Source organism: Amphiprion ocellaris, chromosome 11 (assembly GCF_022539595.1).
Source record: "Amphiprion ocellaris isolate individual 3 ecotype Okinawa chromosome 11, ASM2253959v1, whole genome shotgun sequence".
Classification (NCBI taxonomy): Eukaryota; Metazoa; Chordata; class Actinopteri; family Pomacentridae; genus Amphiprion; species Amphiprion ocellaris.
The window spans coordinates 35,323,489-35,341,300 of NC_072776.1; the positions used below are offsets into that span (position 1 = coordinate 35,323,489).

Sequence of the window (17,812 nt, forward strand, 5' to 3'; positions counted from 1 at the left end):
AAAAAATATTATCTGTGAAAAACCAACAGACCACAGTACGTGAGGCTTCAGGACTGTGTGTCTGATGTGGTAGTCAGCAGCATGGAGGTCCACAGAGGACAGTCTGTCCTCCTTTCTCTTAACCCTGGACACATCGGACTTCCACTACAACTCTGGGAGCTGTCACCTCCAGAAGTTCTCCGATGATACAGCCATTGTCGGGTATCTGAGGGGAACGAGAGGAAGTACAGGACGGTCATCTCTGACTTTGTGGACTGGTGTGAGCGAAACCATCTGCAGCTCAACGCCAGTAAGACGAAGGAGATGATCGTGGACTTCAGCAGGAGGAGGACACCCCGGACTGCACCGGTGAACATCCAGGGTTTGGACATTGACATGGTGGACACATACAAATACCTGGGTGTTCACCTCAACAACAAACTGGACTGGACACACAATACAGAGGTTCTGTACAAGAAGGGCCAAAGTCGTCTCCACCTGCTGAGGAGACTGAGGTCCTTTGGAGTGTGCAGGACTCTGCTCAGGACATTCTACGACTCTGTGGTAGCGTCTGCTATTTTCTATGCAGTGGTCTGCTGGGGAGCAGGGAGCACTGAAAGGGACAGAAAGAGACTAAACAGACTGGTCAGGAGGGCTGGTTCTGTCCTGGACTGTTCCCTGGACTCCATAGAGGAGGTGGGTGAGAGGAGGATGTTGTCAAAGCTCACATCCATCATGGACAATCCCTCTCACCCACTGCATGACACTGTGGGGTCTTTAAGCAGCTCCTTCAGCAGCAGACTGAGACATCCACCCTGCAAGAAAGAGCGCTATCGCAGGTCCTTCATCCCATCTGCTAGAAGACTTTACAACATCAGCATCACTGGCTGATGTTAACATAAACTGGACTTTATCATATCATCCTAAACCTTGGTTAAATCTGCACAATTCCTTGCACTGCTGGCATTTTCTGTACTTTCACTTTTATTCCACAAGCCACTTTTGCTGATGTCATTTATTTATAGTTAGTAATACTCTATTTATTCATTTCTCATTCTTCATTCTTGTATTTATTGTATATACTATTGTTATTTTAATTATTATCTTTACTGTATATTGCTGCCTTTATTGTATATTGCTGCTGTAACATGGAAAAATTCCCCTGACATGGGGAGTAATAAAGGATTATCTAATCTTATCTTATCTAGTTTAAGTCAGTCCTGAGTAGGTTTTGGTTTAGTTTCCCCGTTTTGTTAGTTGTAAATTTGTGAACAGTTTGGTCTTGGTTTCCCCCACAATCCAGTTTCCCTTTTTGTGTTGTTGTAGTTTTTGTCTGGTTAAATAAAACCCTTTTCTCTATTCGCCTGGGTTCTCCAGCTCATCCCATTACACTCATCAGACCACATGACCCTCTTCCATGGATCCAGAGTCCAATCTTTATGCTCCACAGCAAACTGAAGCCTTTTTTCTGATCAGTGGTTTTCTTAGAGCTGCAGCTGTTTAGTCCCAATCCTTTGAGTTCCCTTCATGTGGAAATGTTCTTCCTTGCACTATTAAACGGCCGTGAGTTCTACTGTTGGTTTCCTACGATCATCTAAGAGTTTGTGCCTGAAGATGATGGTTCTCCACCATCCTTCAGGTTTTAATGATGCGATGGACGGTTCTTAACCTGATTTTAGCAGTTTCATCTCCTTAGTTGTTTTGTTTCATTCAGGCCAATAATTTGACCCTTCTGAGACAGATAAACATCATTTCATGACCACAGGATATGTCTTCCAGCAGGTTGTTGAAGAAATGAGACTCACCTATAGGGTTAAAGAAGTTGTTATCACTGCAGTAATTATCCAGTGGAAGGATCTGAACTATTTTCTGAGTTAAATCCAGGTGTTTTTTTTTTTGGACAGGCAGAGTATATAGTATATATAAATATATGATTTAAAACATTGTTTACTTCTTTGCAGTTTGAATCCAAAAATCTGGTCCAACAGGCCATGGGCATTAAGAATGTTAACCAACCTGTTTAACAGCTTACTTTATTCTACACATTATAGATACTTTATTAATCCCAAGGACAATTCAAGAGTATACTATGTACTTAATCTTTGTTCTGTTTTTGATAATTGCATTTGGATATTTTAGGTTTTTTTTAAAGTTGTATATTTAATAAGTTCACTGTACATCTTTGACAGGAGCATGTTCTTTTTTTTTTTAGCACTGATGTGAACGATACTCAAATTTTGTTGCACAAAAGTATGACTGCATTGACAGTAAAGATTCATCTGATCTTTAAAATAGTTTTGGCTTCTTAAAGTCAGTTAGAACAACCTTTGAAGAACCAGGTTTATCCTGCTGAGGACAGATGAACAGAGTCGAGATGTTTAACTTGTTTTATTTCAGAGTTCTTCCTCTAGTCTACAGAATTCTCACAGGAATGAGGTCATAAATACAGGAACGAGGTCACCGTCACAAATACAGCATCAGGAGCGTTGTTCAGGTGGTCGGCTGCTCAGGTGAGGACTGAGGCTGTGATCAGGTGATCAGGGGAGGACCGGTTTGGAGGTTCTGATCAGGTGATCAGGTGATCAGGGGAGGACCGGTTTGGAGGTTCTGAGGGAACAGTGAAGCATTGACGGCTGAATACTGCAGCTGGAATCCTCCGGCTGTGACCGAGGCGTCCGACAGGAACTTCAGCGTCATCACGTTTCCTAAAAACACAGAAAACTTTCACATTGTGCAGCTTTAGAGACCAACAGGTTCCTCAGGTGTGATCATGTGACGGCGGCTCACCTGTACTGATCATATCCTCAGGTAAATAATCACCACAGAACCTGGAGACAGAGAGGGCTTCAGATTAAACTCATTTATTAAACTTCACTCGCAGAATATTTAGAACAAAAAACTTTAACTGTTTCCGTTTTTTTGCAAATTCATTCACGGAAAAAAATAAGAATTTTCCACATGTCCTTGTTTTGTGACTGCACACCGTTAAAAAAATTCTGTAATTTATTGAACTATTTACTATTTGTATCTGTACTTTGTTAAAGTATAATACCATGGAAAACCACAGAAAAAAGCATTAATTTAAATATTAATCTTCAAAAACAGGTCAAAACTGTAAATATTGTCCACATCAAAAATACGTATTTTTGCAAATGTTCTTTTGTGATTTTTAAGCTAAAGATTTCTGTTTTACTGCATTTAAATCAGCTAAAAATATCATTATTTTACAGATATTTGCAGTTATTTGACAGAAAAATGTTATATTACAGATTTAAAATAGTAAATTAAATTTGTATTTTTTTAACATTAAAATATTTTATTCAAAAACCCTCTTCTGTTAAATTAACACAAAATGTAAAAAATTTTTTTCTGTGATTATATATTACATCTGTAATTTATAAATAATTTAAAATAATTTACATGTTAACTATCAAAAAGATATCAGTTAAATTCAAGTAAATAATGTTAACGTCCGGTACTTTGCTCTCGTAGAATGTGACAATAAAAATTCACCATTTTAACTGTCTTTAAATCAGATAAACTATCATTATTGTACAAATATTTGCTGTTATTTGAAAGAAAAATTATGTTATATTATGGATTTAAAGTCAATAAATTAAATTTTCAACATTTTTTAAAAGACATAGATGCACCTTACAATTACAAAGAAAAGGGTTAGGGTTATGTGCTGACCATAGAAATGTATTTTAAGTAAATAATATTTACATCAACAACCTGTTTTTTTTTTCAAATAATTTGTTTTTGTACAATTTGACAATAGTATTAAAATTAGTGAAATAGAAAATATAAAGATAGAAATAGAAAAATAGTAAATATTTTTAAAAATCATTTCACCAATTGTACACATCTAAAATCTAAAATAAATATTCAATTCAACACAGATTTTTTTCTACAGTTTTTCAATGTTTTGATATTCCACATTTTTTTCTGGGTTTTTGCTGTTTTTTTCTGGTATTGTTTTTATAGTACACTGATTTTATTTTGAGACAAGAATAAACTGTAAATGAAAAGTTTTGATGTTTACTATTTTCTGACATTTTATAAACGTATTTATACCTCATAAAAATGAATATACTTATTGTCCTGTTTAACCCTTAATATTTGCTCTAATGTGAGAGAACTCTGGAGGTGAAGACCAAAGTGAGGTTCTCTGATGGTTTCTGTCTCCTCCTGACCTTCCAGCGAACCCGGACACGTCGTCGTAGCTGTCGTAGACCTCCAGGTAGTCGGCCAAACAATCCGTGTCGTCCTCCACGTCAAACTCCAGGAAGTTGATCCGGATCCTCTGACCCAGACGGACTCTGATGTGCCAGTAGCAGATCTGATCATCCTGGTACTCCTCAGGGAAACCTGGAGACTGGATGATCTTCTGCTGCTCCGTCAGGACGCCGCCACACTCCTTCGCTGTACGGAAACGACCACGCTAAATATTAAATATCAGGTTAAACATTAAATATCATATTAAGCTTTAAATATGACAACATTAAATACAGTGGTGTGAAAAATATTTGCCCTCTTCTCTAATTCTTATTTTCCCACTTTAATGTTTAAGATCATCAAACTAATGTAAATATCAGACAAAGATAACCAAACTAAACACAAAATGCAGTTTTTAAACGATGACTTTATTTATTCAAAGCTACCTGGCCCTGTGTGAAAAAGTAATTGCCCCCTAAACCTAATAGCTGGTTGGACCGCCCTCAGCAGCAACAACTGAAATCAAGCATTTTCTAGAACTGCCGGTGAGTCTTTTACATCTCTGTGGAGATATTTTGGTCCACTCTTCTTTGCAGGATTGTTTTAATTCAGCATCACTGGAGGGTTTTCCAGCATGAACGGCCTTTTTAAGGTCCTGCCAGCATTTCAGTCAGATTCAAGTCCAGACTTTGACTCGGCCATTCCAGAACCTTCATTTAGTTTCTTTAAGCCGTTCAGAAGTCGACTTGCTGGAGTGTTTTGGATCATTGTTCTGCTGCAGAACCCAAGTGAGCTTCAGCTGGAGGTCAGGAACTGATGGTCGAAGGTTCTCCTTCAGGATGTTTTGGTAGAGAGCAGAATTCATAGTTCTATCAATCACAGCAAGTCGTCCAGGTCCTCAAGCAGCAAAGCAGCCCCAGACCATCACACCACCACCACCATGTTGGACTGTTGACATGATGGTCTTTTTCTGACAAGCTGCTAAGGGTCGTCACTGGTCTAATGGGACTGGTGGCATAGCACCTCTGGCTGATAGCCTGGCTTCTTGAATGGATAGTGGACCACCTGAGGTCACTGGAGCCAATACTTGGGCACCTGGTATTGCTGGAGGACCTTGGGCTGGTGGGTGACTTTGGGCTGCTGGGGGACCTTGGGGTGATGGAGGACCTAGGGCTTCTATGGGACCTTGGGCACCTTGGGTTGCTGGGGGATCTTGGGTTGCTGGGGGATCTTGGGTTGCTGGGGGACCTTGGACTGATGGGGTACCTTGAGCTGCTGGGGGACCTTGGACTGATGGGGGACCTAGGGCTGCTGGGGGACCTTGGGCTTGTGGGGGACCTTGGGCTGGTGGGGGACCTTGGACTGATGGGGGACCTTGAGCTGCTGGGGGACCTTGGACTGATGGGGGACCTAGGGCTGCTGGGGGACCTTGGGCTCGTGGGGGACCTTGGGCTGGTGGGGGACCTTGGGCTGGTGGAGGACCTTGGGCTGGTGGGGGACCTTGGGCTGGTGGGGGACCTTGGGCTGGTGGGGGACCTTGGGCTGGTGGGGGACCTTGGGCTGGTGGGGGGCCTTGGATTGCTGGGGACTTTGGGTTGTTGGGGGCCAGATTTAACGAGACACACACCTTCCAAGAAGTTCTACTTTGGTCTCATCAGTCCCTATAGAATATTCTCCCAAAAGTCTTGGGGATCATTCAGATGTTTGTTTCCTTTATGTTCTTGTTGGTCAGCAGTGGTTTTCTCCTTGGAACTCTGCCATGGATCCATCCTGGTCCAGTCTCTTCCTTATTGTTGAGTCATGAACATTGACCTTAACTGAGACCAGGGAGGCTTGCAGTTCTTTAGATGTTGTCCTGGGTTCCTTTGTGACCTCCTGGATGAGTCGTCGCTGTGCTCTTTGGGGTAATTTTGGTAGGGAAGGTTCACCACTGTTCCATGTTTTCTCCATTTGTGGATAATGGCTCTCATTGTGGTTCTCTGGAGTCCTAAAGCTCTAGAAGTGGCTTTGTAGCCCTTTCCAGTCTGATAGATATCAGTTGTTCTTGAATTTCTTTGGATCATTTTGTTGCAGCTTTCTGAGATCTTTTGGTCGACTTCATTCAGTCAGATAGGTTCTATTGAAGTGATTTCAGGATTGAACAGGTCTGGAAGCCATCAGGTTTGGGTGTGGTCAGTGAAATTGAACTCGCATTCCAAAAAATGTGATTAGGCATAGTTAGTTCATGATTTAACAAGGGGGGCAATTACTTTTTCACACAGGGCCAGGTAGGTTTGGACAGCCTTTTACCCTAAAAAAATTAAATCACAATTTAAAATCTGCATTTTGTGTTTAATTTGGTTATCTTTGTCTAATATTTAAATTTGTGTGATGGTCTGAAACATTTAAGTGGAGAAATATTCAAAAAAATAACAATTCGAGAAGGGGGCAAATACTTTTTCACGGCCCTGTAGGTTTATTTTCAGGACTTTAATGTTCACATTGTGGATTTTCAAGCTACTTGGAGATTTGGTGACAGTTTTAGGACCATAAACTCTAAAAATTGCAATGAAAATGTGACTTTTTTAATATTAATCCACTACATATTCACAAGAGTCTGTGTTTTTTAGCTCCTGACTCAATTTTCTTCACTGTGGTTCATTTTTCAGAAGGAGAAAGAACTCAGAAATGTCTTCTATCACCCTTAGAATGACGAAAATGATAGAAAATAAAGATACAAATGAGGCTTTCTTGATTATTTGTTGTAGAAAAGTGAAAGAACTTCCTACACAGAACAACACTAAATACAACTCATCCATCCTGTTTTATGATATCTGACTGTATTTAAACGTCTTTCCTCTGTTTTTTCTGCTAATTCTACATCTATTCATCTGTTCGGTGGGAATAAATGTGGAATTAAATCAAACACACATGTTCATCAGGAGCTTCCAGATGTCCTGGAGGGAAACCAAGCAGAAAGTTCCCGTTTATAGAAGAGTTTCAGCAAAATGTCTGATCCTCTGAGCTTCAAACTCTAATAACCTCCAAACACAGGTTATTAGGAGATGAGTGGAACCTGGATTTAATTGTTTCATCAAGAAAATCTTCTCTAAATTGAGATTATTTGTACACAGACTGTTTAGTAGAAATAATTAAGAGAAGCAGTTCTGCCGTTCATCCACCAGAGGGCAGCTGAAAGTTGATTCTGTTCTCATTAATTATTGATCTTTCATAATAAAACTTTAAATTAAACCTCAGGGAGGTTTTAGAAGTTCAATAAATGAAGGAACACCTGAAGCCCTGCATGTCTTCAGCAGCTTTGATAAAATATCTACAAACTGAAGACATTTCTCAGTAAAAATCAATCTTTCCATGTGTTTACAGCGGTCAGCGCTACTTTGGAAAGTTAGTGTTTTCAGCTGCTTTTGTGTAAAATACATCAGAAATTAAATATATTCATATTTATTCATGTAAACTAAAAGAAAATGGATACTTGGAGAGTTTATGAGGTCAAAAAATGATTTAAAAACAGACATTTTCTTTTTATTCCATTATTTTCTGTTCATTTAACCCTCCTGTTGTCCTCATTTACGGACACCAACAAATGTTATTTCCTTGTCCGAAGAAAATCCAAAAATTCAGCAAAAAAATTCCCCAAATTTCTGAAAATTTGCAAAATCTTCAGGCAGAAAATTCTAATAATTCCTTAAAAGTTTCCCTTAAAAGTTTTATGTAAAAATCTTCCAAAAAAATCCTAAAAACATCTAAAGTGATTCCATATATATCAGTAAAACTTCTATTTTCTTTAAGAACATTCACATAAATATTTTTTTGTGAATGTTCTTATGAAACATTTTAACATTTCTTTTTTTTCCGCCAAAAATTTTTTAAAAATTTCCCAAAGATGTTGAAAATGTGGACATCAGAAGTTCCACTGTGAAAATATATTTTTTCCACATTTTCAAACTTTCAAACGGGTCGGTTTTGACCCACAGGACGACACGAGGGTTAAACTGCAGCTGATGGTATAAACCAGCAGCTCTGAACCATGTATTTCTAAAATATCGCTTTTAAAATTATTGTCTACTTTGAATTTATTACAAATCAAAGACATTTTTTAGTATAAATCAGTTTTACATAATTTTGATGCTTTAAATTTCAAAACGCAAGACTCAACTGTGTTTAAGCTTCAAGAAATTAAATATATTCATATTTATTCACATAAACTTGAAAGAAAACAGATCTTTGGAGAATTTAAATAAGAAACAGACATGTATAGGTTTATTTTGCATCTCCTTTTTTATGTTTTCTCTATAATTTTAGTCATTTTGTGTCTCATTTTGGTCATTTTGTCTCATTTTTGTCATTTTATGGGACAGTTTAGTCTCTTTGTGTTCACATTATGTCTCTTTTTTATTGTTTTCTGTGTAGTTTTAGTCAGTTAATGTCTCTTTGTGGTCATTTTGTCTCCTCATACTGTAGATATTGAGAAAAGTATTTGATTTGTAGTGGCTTTTTTTCTCTCATTTTGTCATTTTATGCTTCTTTGGGACAATTTTGTTTTTTTGTGTTTCCATTTTCTGTTCATTTAAACTGCAGCCGACGTTATAAAGGAGCAGATCTGACCTAAACACCAACACCTGACATGTTTTCACTCCTAGATTTTAGTTTTTCTGCTGCTGCACCACAGTTGTTGGTACAAATTCGAAGATAAATGGCTGTTTCTTCTGTCATTTGGTGTTTAGAGGTTTAACGGTGACTCAGGCTGGTGATGAAGTCTTACTAAACCTCCAGTCTGGTTATCTGTCAGCTCTTATCCTGCTGGTTTATTCTGGTCGGCTGATAACTCACAGGGAGGGACTCAGATTGTGGTTTTGACTCAGACTTCTTCCTGAGCTGCTTGTTTTCTACGTCACGTTTAAAACTGACTGTCAGAGTGAGTCTGTGCAGCGTCAGGACTGATCCTGGATCAGGTTTCCTCCTCCAGGAGGTTTAATCACAACCAGACCGGTTCTCCTCTGGAAGCTGCTCAGAACTTTAGCGAAGATTTCAGGATCAGTAACACTGAAAACTCAAATTTATCCACATTAACCCTCTGAGATCAGGAAGGTTCTGTGGTTCTTGCTTGTTTTTCTTCACTGTGGTTCATTTTTAAAGTCCTGCAGCTCTGAGGAACCAGAACATCATGAAAAGGAGAGAAACCTCAGAGATATCTTCTGTTACTATGACACAGAATAACAGAAATTGGAAATAAGAAACATTTATTTGGTTATTTATTGTAATTTACTAAATAATTAGAAATTTGTAATGTCCAAAATCACTCAAAATTTGTCCAAATAATTTTTAAAAATCCCAAAATCCCCCAAAATTTGTCTAAATAACTCAAAAAGTTTCCAAAATAACTCAAATTTTTTTCAAAATGACTCAAAAAGTCCCTAAAATGATTTAAAATGTGTTCAAATGACTCAAAATTTTTCCAAAACGATTCGACATTTATCCAAAATGACTGAAACATTGTCCAGAATTCCTTGAAACCTGGCTTAAATCAATCAAAATTTGTCCACAATAACTCAAAAAGTTGGGAAATCCACTCAATTCTGATTGGTCGATTGGCCCAACCAAAGTCAGGTAGTGTTGGTTAGAAACTGCAGATCTCTGAGTACAGAAGCAGCTGGAGAGACGGAATAATGAAGGCAGCTGATGGTTCTTGGTTTGAGGCCGAACTAGCTGCTAGCAGGAGTTATGCTAATGTGGAACTCCTCGTTGGAAGTCTGGATTTCCAATGAGGAGTTTCAGGAGGAAACAATTACCAAGGAGAGAATAACTCCCTGAAGAAGAACTTGGCAGACCTTTACCAGTAAGAAGAACTGGACTCACAGTTTGGGTTGTAGCAGTAAACATCCCATCTCTCGCTTTTGTTCAGTCTGTATCCATAGTCGATGATTCCGACTTTACCGAAGCCACAGTTGGCTCCAGCTTTGACGATGGGATATCCAACCCGACCTTTATCGAACCATCCGGCGGCGCACACATGGAAACCTGGAAACACACAACAAACACGTTTTTCTCTGCTGCTAAACCCCACAAACAGGCCGCTGTCTGCTGCCAGCTGCACAGGAAGACGTTGGCCTGAAGCCTGGCAGTGACCATTTGGAGATTTAGTTGTTTTTCTTGCTAGAGTTCCAATCAGCCCAGATAAACGAGGGCCTCCATGGGGAGCCAACGGGAGGCTGGATTCAATCTCTGCTATGGAAACTACAATATCAGCCTCCCACGAAGGCGCTAACGGGCTCTTACAATACTTGGGAGGCCATTTACAACTAAAACCAGAGCCGTAGAACAACGACTTGAAATAAAGTGCTTCACTGGCTGACCTTCACCCCAAGAACACATGAGCCTCTTTCCCTTCATGTTAAAAGCATTCCAGAGACGTGTCGGCGCTGCTACATCAGAGCAGCCTCATGTTTAATGTATTTCATGGGAGAAAGGCAGAGTAAACACCACTCTTCCTGCCCGAGAAGGTCTGATCATGTAAACTGCTTATGAAACAGGATCCAGATTGGGACGAGAGGCTTGGTTTGCTTTGAGTGAGTCACAGCTGATGATTCCTGGTGTAAAGATCTGTGGATGAAGACGTGTCAGCGTACAGACCTATCTGTCGAGCTGCCTCCAGCTGGTCGTACGTCGCCAGCGTCCCGCCTTCATACTTGCAGACGGCTTTGGCCTCTTTATACGTCAGCTGGTATCTTCCTTTACGCGACTCTCGGTGGTAAACTCCAGCTGCTTGTTCTGTCAGAGAGACAACAGAAGATGCTGGTAAACCCCAGAGAAAGCTGAGAGTCGGTGGTGATTATTTCTGCAGCAGCGACATTGGTTCACATCCAAGCACCCTGATGCACTCTAAAACATGAGGTTTGAGTTTAACAAAACAATCTGCAGTGATCTTTTTGACTTATGACAACTTCTAATGAAACTATGTTCAGCCAACAAATTACATCAAGTTAGCAGACGGTTCTGTGTCAGCAAGCAGAGAGCATTGTGGGAGTGTAGCTAGTAAAGGGGCACCATGACAAAGACTTCTGTGACAGTTAATGACCTCCAACCAGAGCTGATGTGTTTAGGACTAACTGGTTTGGTGTCTTGTTTTGTTATTTTGTGTCTTTTGCTTTTGATGTTATTTTGCTTTTTTTGTTGTTTTGTGTCTCATTTGTCTGGTTTTTGTTGCTTCAGGTCTTTTTTGTGTTGTTTTGTGTCATTCTGTGTCTCATTTCTGTTGTTTTGTGTCTGATTTTTGCCATATTTTTTTATTATGGGAATTTAGCTAGTAAAGGGGCACCGTGACAAAGGCTTATGTGCCGCTTAATGACCTCCATCCAGAATATGTGTTAAATCAAACTGGAATTTAAAAAAAAAAAATACAGTATATTCATATCCCAGTGGCTTGTTTTTGTGTCTGGATATCTATAAAAAAAATTTTCTTTACTCCCTACCAACAGTAAATGATTACAAATTTTCATGATCTGCCCTGAGTTTGATCAGAAGTTGATTACTCCTAAAAACTAAGTTGCTCCAGTTTGTATTTCTATGTTATTTAGAAGGGCTTTTTAAGTGTTATATAGATTTTTTTTGTTTTGTTTTCATCTTGCAGCCATAGATTTAATTCCCTTGTACTACATTAACATCAATCGTTAGTTAGCTTAGACTATTTCTAACGATCCAACTACTCTAAATTGGAGGAATTAGCTTTTCCTCTCCAACTGAAGGTATTTTAACTACTTAATTAACTTTAAGTTTTAAAGTTGATTAATCATAAAAAAATCAGTTGTTCCAACTAATATGCCACATTATTTTAACTGAATTTGTAAGTTTTTCAGGAACGACAAACTAATTAGACAACATTAAGTTGCTCTGATGTGCAGTAGACAAAAGACTTAAAAATTCGATATCAAGGTGACAAATTTAGTGAAATTTGTCTAAAATGACTCAGAGTTAGTCAAAAAATGTGGAAAGTATGTCTAAAATTATGTGAAATTTTAACTCTAAAATGTAATTATCAAGCCAGTTTCATCAAAGTTGCCTCAATTTGAATTTAGTTTTAAGTTGAAGTTACAGAAAATATTAAACTGATGTAATAAGATGATGTCAACCATCATTTGAAACTTAACTTGAAGTCACGTATTTAACGGAGTGGTAGAAAACATCCTCTACTTTACATCTAAAGTACCGCTGACCTAAAAGCCAACATGAAGTCTGACTGACTGATCTTTTTTCTCCTCTGGAAGCTCAACAACAGTTTGGTCATTGCTGCTCAGTGGGTAGTCCTCATGCATGACTGCAGAACTTGGCAGGACATGCTCTGAATTAGCCACAGGTTGATATTTGGATCTTTTTAAAACCGTTTGCTGAAAGTGTGGACCCTAATGAAACTCTCAGAGCTACAGCCGCCTGTTTAGTGAACATTTCAACAAAAATTGTTGAGATAAAATGGGACAAGTTGCATGAATTCACATTAAACGCTGCGTAGAACCATCAGAAGAAGCAAACCTGAACATGCTTTCAGTCTCACCTCATAAACCCTGAAGGACTGAGCTGATGAGGTGAGAGTCGGAGGTCTGGGGAAGGGTTAGGGTCTCAGTGACATTACAGTCAGAGGAAGGCTGCTGTTCTGGTGTTTTGTTGGAAAGTCCTGAGATGAAGTCATCTCCTCATGTTTACTGCATCAGTCAGCCAGCTCATAAACATGCTGCCGTACGGCCGTTAATCCCTCACAGCCAGGCTTTATGTTGGAAAAACTTCTGCAGCGTTAGCAAAAAATCCCTCATAAGGTGGCTGAGGTAAGACTTTATAATATCATCTATTTATTCACGTAATGTACACCAACATTCAACAGTTAGGGATCACTTAGAAATGGAGAAACTTCAACTAATAATATCAACTTTAACTAATATAGAGCAACTTTTATGTAGAGCAACTTTAACTAATATAGAGAAACTTTGACTAATATAGAGCAACTACTCATACTATGACGAAAATAGATGCACATACACTACCATTCAAAGGTTTGGGGTCTCTTAGAAATGTCCTTATTTTTGAAAGAAAATCATCTTTTTCAGTGATGATAACATTAAATGAATGATAAATCCAGTGTAGACATTGTTAATGTGGTAAATGACTATTCTAGCTGGAAACAGCTGATTTTTAATGGAATATCTCCATAGAGGTACAGAGGAACATTTCCCGCAACCATCACTCCTGTGTTCTAATGCTACATTGTGTTAGCTAATGGTGTTGAAAGGCTCATTGATGATTAGAAAACCTTTGTGCAGTTATGTTAGCACATGGATAAAAGTGGGAGTTTTACTGGAAAACATGGAATTGTCTGGATGACCCCAAACTTTTTAACAGTAGCGTGCATATTCATATAATTCAGGACTCCTGATGGTTTAAAACATAAATAATTCAGGACAAATCATGAAGTGAACACTTCTGACTAAAATCCACTGTTTCCAGTTAGTTTTAAAGTTGATTTTAAGTAGAATTTTATTGTATTTTTGATTTTTTCATTTGATATGAACCTGATGGCTGCTTGAAGCATTTCTGAAAACTGCATTTTATCATAAATAGTTTTATTGTTGTTATTTTTAATTCATCCTTGTATATTTTACTAAGTTCTTTACCTGTTTCTCAAGGTTTAGTTTGTCTTTTATCTATTTTATTCGGTTCTTTTACACTTAGTACTTATCTTCAGCAGCTTTAAACCTTTGATTTAAAAAGACGTCATATAAGTAAAATTATCACCATTTACAAATTAGTCAACACTTGATAGATTATCAGTTAAAGAAAGCTGCTTTACCCTTCATGCAATAATTGAACATTAACTGGATTTCAGTTCTGTAAAAGTTCACTCATCTTTAATATATAATATATATTTAATCATTTCATTTTTCTATAAAACAGCAGAAATATGGGTCTGAAATAACCTTTAACCTTCCTGTTGTCCTCATTTATGGGCACCAAAAAATACGGTTTCCTTGTCTGAAAAAAATCCAAAAATTCAGCAAAAAAATTCCCCAAATTTGTGAAAATTTGCAAAACCTTCAGGATGAAAATTCCAATAATTCCTTAAAAGTTTCCCTTAAAAGTTTTATTTTAAAAAAAATCCATCAAATTTTGCAAGAAAATTCTTCTTTCCCAGAAATGTTGAAAATGTGGACATCAGAAGTTTCACTGTGAAAATATATTTTTTTCCACATTTTCAAACTTTAAAACGGGTCAATTTTGACCCACAGGACGACACGAGGGTTGATAGGCGATATATTACATTTAAACTAATCGCATGAAGTGTCTTGAGAGAAACAGTAAATATAGCTGCATTAAATCATGAGTAATCATTAGTTAACTGTAGTTACTGACCAGGAAGCTGAATAAGCCCCTCTGTAAACTGCATCATGTACATTAGTTCAGTACAAACAGCTTCCAGATGTGTCGGTCCTTACAGGAAGCAGCAGGAACTCACCCAGCCATATCGAGTTGTGAAATATTCCGTTCTTGAAGCCCCACGAGTGAATCTCGGTCAGCAGGACGCTCAGAGTCCAAATCAGAGAGAAGATCAGCATCCTGCAGCCGGCCGAAGCTTTCAGGAGATCAGAGCTGCTGCTGCTTTAAATACCGGCTGAAGGGGAGGAACCCGGACCTGAAACACCAACCTCCAACCGCTAACGTCCTACTACTGCTGCAAGAGATACACTCTAAAAAATTAGGTCTGAGCTCAACAAAACAGTTTGTAGACAACTTCTAGTGAGATTATGCTCAACCAATAAACTACACAAAGTTACAGGAATCAACTTCTCCTCTTTACTTATCAATTACTGAAACATTGGCAGCATAAACACAAGTTTATTAAGATGATAATTAGTAAAGGGTCACCATGAGAAAGACTTATGTGGAAGTTAATGACCTCTGACCAGAGTTCATATGTCAATCAAGTTAGAATGCAGGAAGTTCTTGACTTATACTGGAGTTCTGTTCCTACAGCTCTACATATGTCGTTCTTTTTTTCGTGGTATCAGTTAGTTTATCAGAAAAGTCATGAATACCAATGATTTTCATGCATGTATGAATCATTTTACTAGAAGATAACAGAATATATTGCACTGTTTTTACAATTCAAGCATTTTGTTCTATTTAATTTCACTTCCATGGAGACGGCTTTCCTTTTCTTCCAAGCATCAGAAGAGTCTGACTTACGCTGGGAGCCATAATGAAGGACAAAAAGTTAGTGAATGTAGCACAATCCAAGGTGGTGTACAACCAGAGAATGGAAACAAAGCTGTCTGATAGCACCTTGTGACGATGTATTCATCCGCTCTGATCATCAACTAGTTCCACGTAACCAGTTCAGACGTAACGATGAAACGCTGTAGGTCCAAAGACCCCCTGTAAACTGATAAATACAGTATATTTATATCCCAGCGGCTTGTTAATGTGTCTGGATGCCAATAAAAACTGTGACTTTACTTTCTCCTAATACTAAAGGTTTCAAAATTATCATGAGTAGCCCTGAGCCCTGTCCTAAGATGATTAGTTATAAGAATGAAGTTGTTCCAACTAGTATTACCATTTGGGATGTCTAGATCTGGTCAGAATCATTGAATATTTAGTTTCTGCTGATACAGTTTTACTGCATCAAACAAACTCCATGTCTTGTAGATCACCTGTAGTTCCTGGTTGTTCCACCAGATGGAGCCTCTTCCTATTTAATCCTGTAGAGATCAGAGGAGGCGTCACTCAGACTACAGTTAAAGCAGAGAGCATTGTGGGAGTTTAGCAGCAACACGCACTATGACAAAGACCAATGAGAAGGTTAATGACCTCTGATTAGAACTCATGATCAGAGGTCGTGTCGTCCTGTGGATCAAAATTGACCTGGTGTAAAGTTTGAAAATGTGAAAAAAATATATGTTTTCACAGTAAAACTTCTGATGTCCACATTTTCAATGTTTTTGGGAAATCTTTGAACATTTTTTTGGTGGAGAAAAAGAAATGTTTCTTAAGAGCATTCACAAAAAAAGATTTTTATGTGAATGTTCTTAAAGAAAATATTAGTTTTACTGATATATATGGAATCACTTTAGATATTTTCAAGATTTTTTTTGAAAGATTTTTACTTATTTTTTGAAAATATTTACAAGAGTTTTCTTGCCAAATTTGGGGATTTTTTAAAAATAAAACTTTTAAGGGAAATTTTTAAGGAATTATTGGAGTTTTCTTCTTAAAGGTTTTTCAAATTTTCAGAAATTTGGGAATGTTTTTTGCTGAATTTTTGGATTTTTTTTCAGACAAGGTAGCAAAATTTTTTGGTGCCCATAAATGAAGAACCGATTTGGTGTCTTGTTTTAGTCATTTTTGGTTGGTTCTGTTGTTTTGTGTCTTTTGGTATTGCCGTTGTTTTGCCATTCTGTGTCATTTTGAGTCTCTTTTTGGTTGTTTTGTTTCTTCTTTTGTGCTGTTTTGTGTCATTCTATGTCCTGTTTGTGTCGTTTTGTGTCTGGTTTCCGTCATATTGTTCCACCAGGTGGAACCTCTTACTGTTTAATACTGTGGAGATCAGAGGAGGGTAGTTTCATGTTGGAAAGCAGAAAGCATTATGGGAGTTTAGCTAGTAAAGGGGCACCATGACAAAGAGTTATGTGATGCTTAATGACCTCCGTCCAGAGTTCATGTGTTAACTAAACTAATAAATACAGTATGATTATATCACAGTGGCTTGTTTATGTGTCTGGATGTCAATCAACATTGTGTCTTTAGTTTCTACTGCCCATAGATTATTCAAATTTCTCGTGTTTTATCTGCATGTGGTCCAGACTTTAACTGTATGAAAGACATTTCTATTTACTGATAAAAACAATCTAAAGAACACATCATATCCTTTTAAAAGCTAATGTCAGATAATGAAGCAGCTGCTTATTCTTAATCTGGGGCCAAACTAGCCGTTAGCAGGAGTTATGCTAATGTGCTATATGATGGCGTAAATAAATGAGGAATTTCTACACTTTAGAAAGGACTTTCTAAGGACTTTCTGTCAGACCTTTAAAATGCACTGAAAGCAGCTTTCTAACAGACTGAAGGACAGAATGAGAGTTTTTGCTCTCTAATGGTGGAAAATAATTACAGTTTTCAGCTCAGATCCCCTGCAGACAGTTGCTCAACATTTCAGACCACAGGAGGCTCTGAATGAAAGGATCAGTGCCCAGCAGCATCTGGGAGGGCCTCCAGATGTTTTCTCCGTCATGGAGAAACGGCTTTCCTCAGCAGTTTGGAAACACATCATGTAAATTTCTCAACAGGAGAGTTTGGAAAAAACAGAATTTCCTCAGAATTTAATGAGCAGTCCAGCATTAATCTACTCACACAAAGGACTTCCTCTGGAGGGTTTGAGGGTAGTTTTTGTGTGGACTTACGTAGACCTACTCTGATTAATATCATTTAAACAATGGATGAACTGACTGTGTTTACTGTGAAATAAGTTTTCTTAACATGTTAGCATCTTTCATTAAACCCTCAGTGCGTGAAATGTCTAGCACCGGTCAGCTGATAAACACCAGAATCCACCAGGAGAAGGGTTCACAGTTAAATC

The 17,812-nt window shown here is 38.1% G+C and overlaps 1 protein-coding gene across 1 annotated transcript; it reads right to left on the reverse strand.

Annotated features, from left to right (window-relative positions):
• Positions 1-2,348: 2,348 nt before the first annotated feature.
• tnfaip6 (tumor necrosis factor, alpha-induced protein 6) lies at positions 2,349-14,920 on the reverse strand. The gene is made up of 6 exons (XM_023294022.3): positions 14,693-14,920; positions 10,828-10,965; positions 10,054-10,215; positions 4,176-4,404; positions 2,767-2,807; positions 2,349-2,684 (listed from the first exon to the last, which is right to left on the reverse strand). Exons 1-6 carry the CDS (start codon positions 14,790-14,792, stop codon positions 2,554-2,556), a joined length of 801 nt encoding a protein of 266 aa, XP_023149790.1. The 5' UTR covers positions 14,793-14,920; the 3' UTR covers positions 2,349-2,553.
• Between the last annotated feature and the right edge of the window lie 2,892 nt (positions 14,921-17,812).

Bases quoted from the DNA above. Each gene is read 5' to 3' on its own strand.
- tnfaip6 (XM_023294022.3), bottom strand. From the start codon at position 14,792: ATGCTGATCTTCTCTCTGATTTGGACTCTGAGCGTCCTGCTGACCGAG. The intron at 4,405-10,053 runs GTGAGTCCAGTT...GTTTCCGTACAG, and splicing joins TTACTGCTACAACCCAAACT to CGAAGGAGTGTGGCGGCGTC. The intron at 2,808-4,175 runs GTCAGGAGGAGA...CTCTGTCTCCAG, and splicing joins GTGTCCGGGTTCGCTGGAAG to GTTCTGTGGTGATTATTTAC.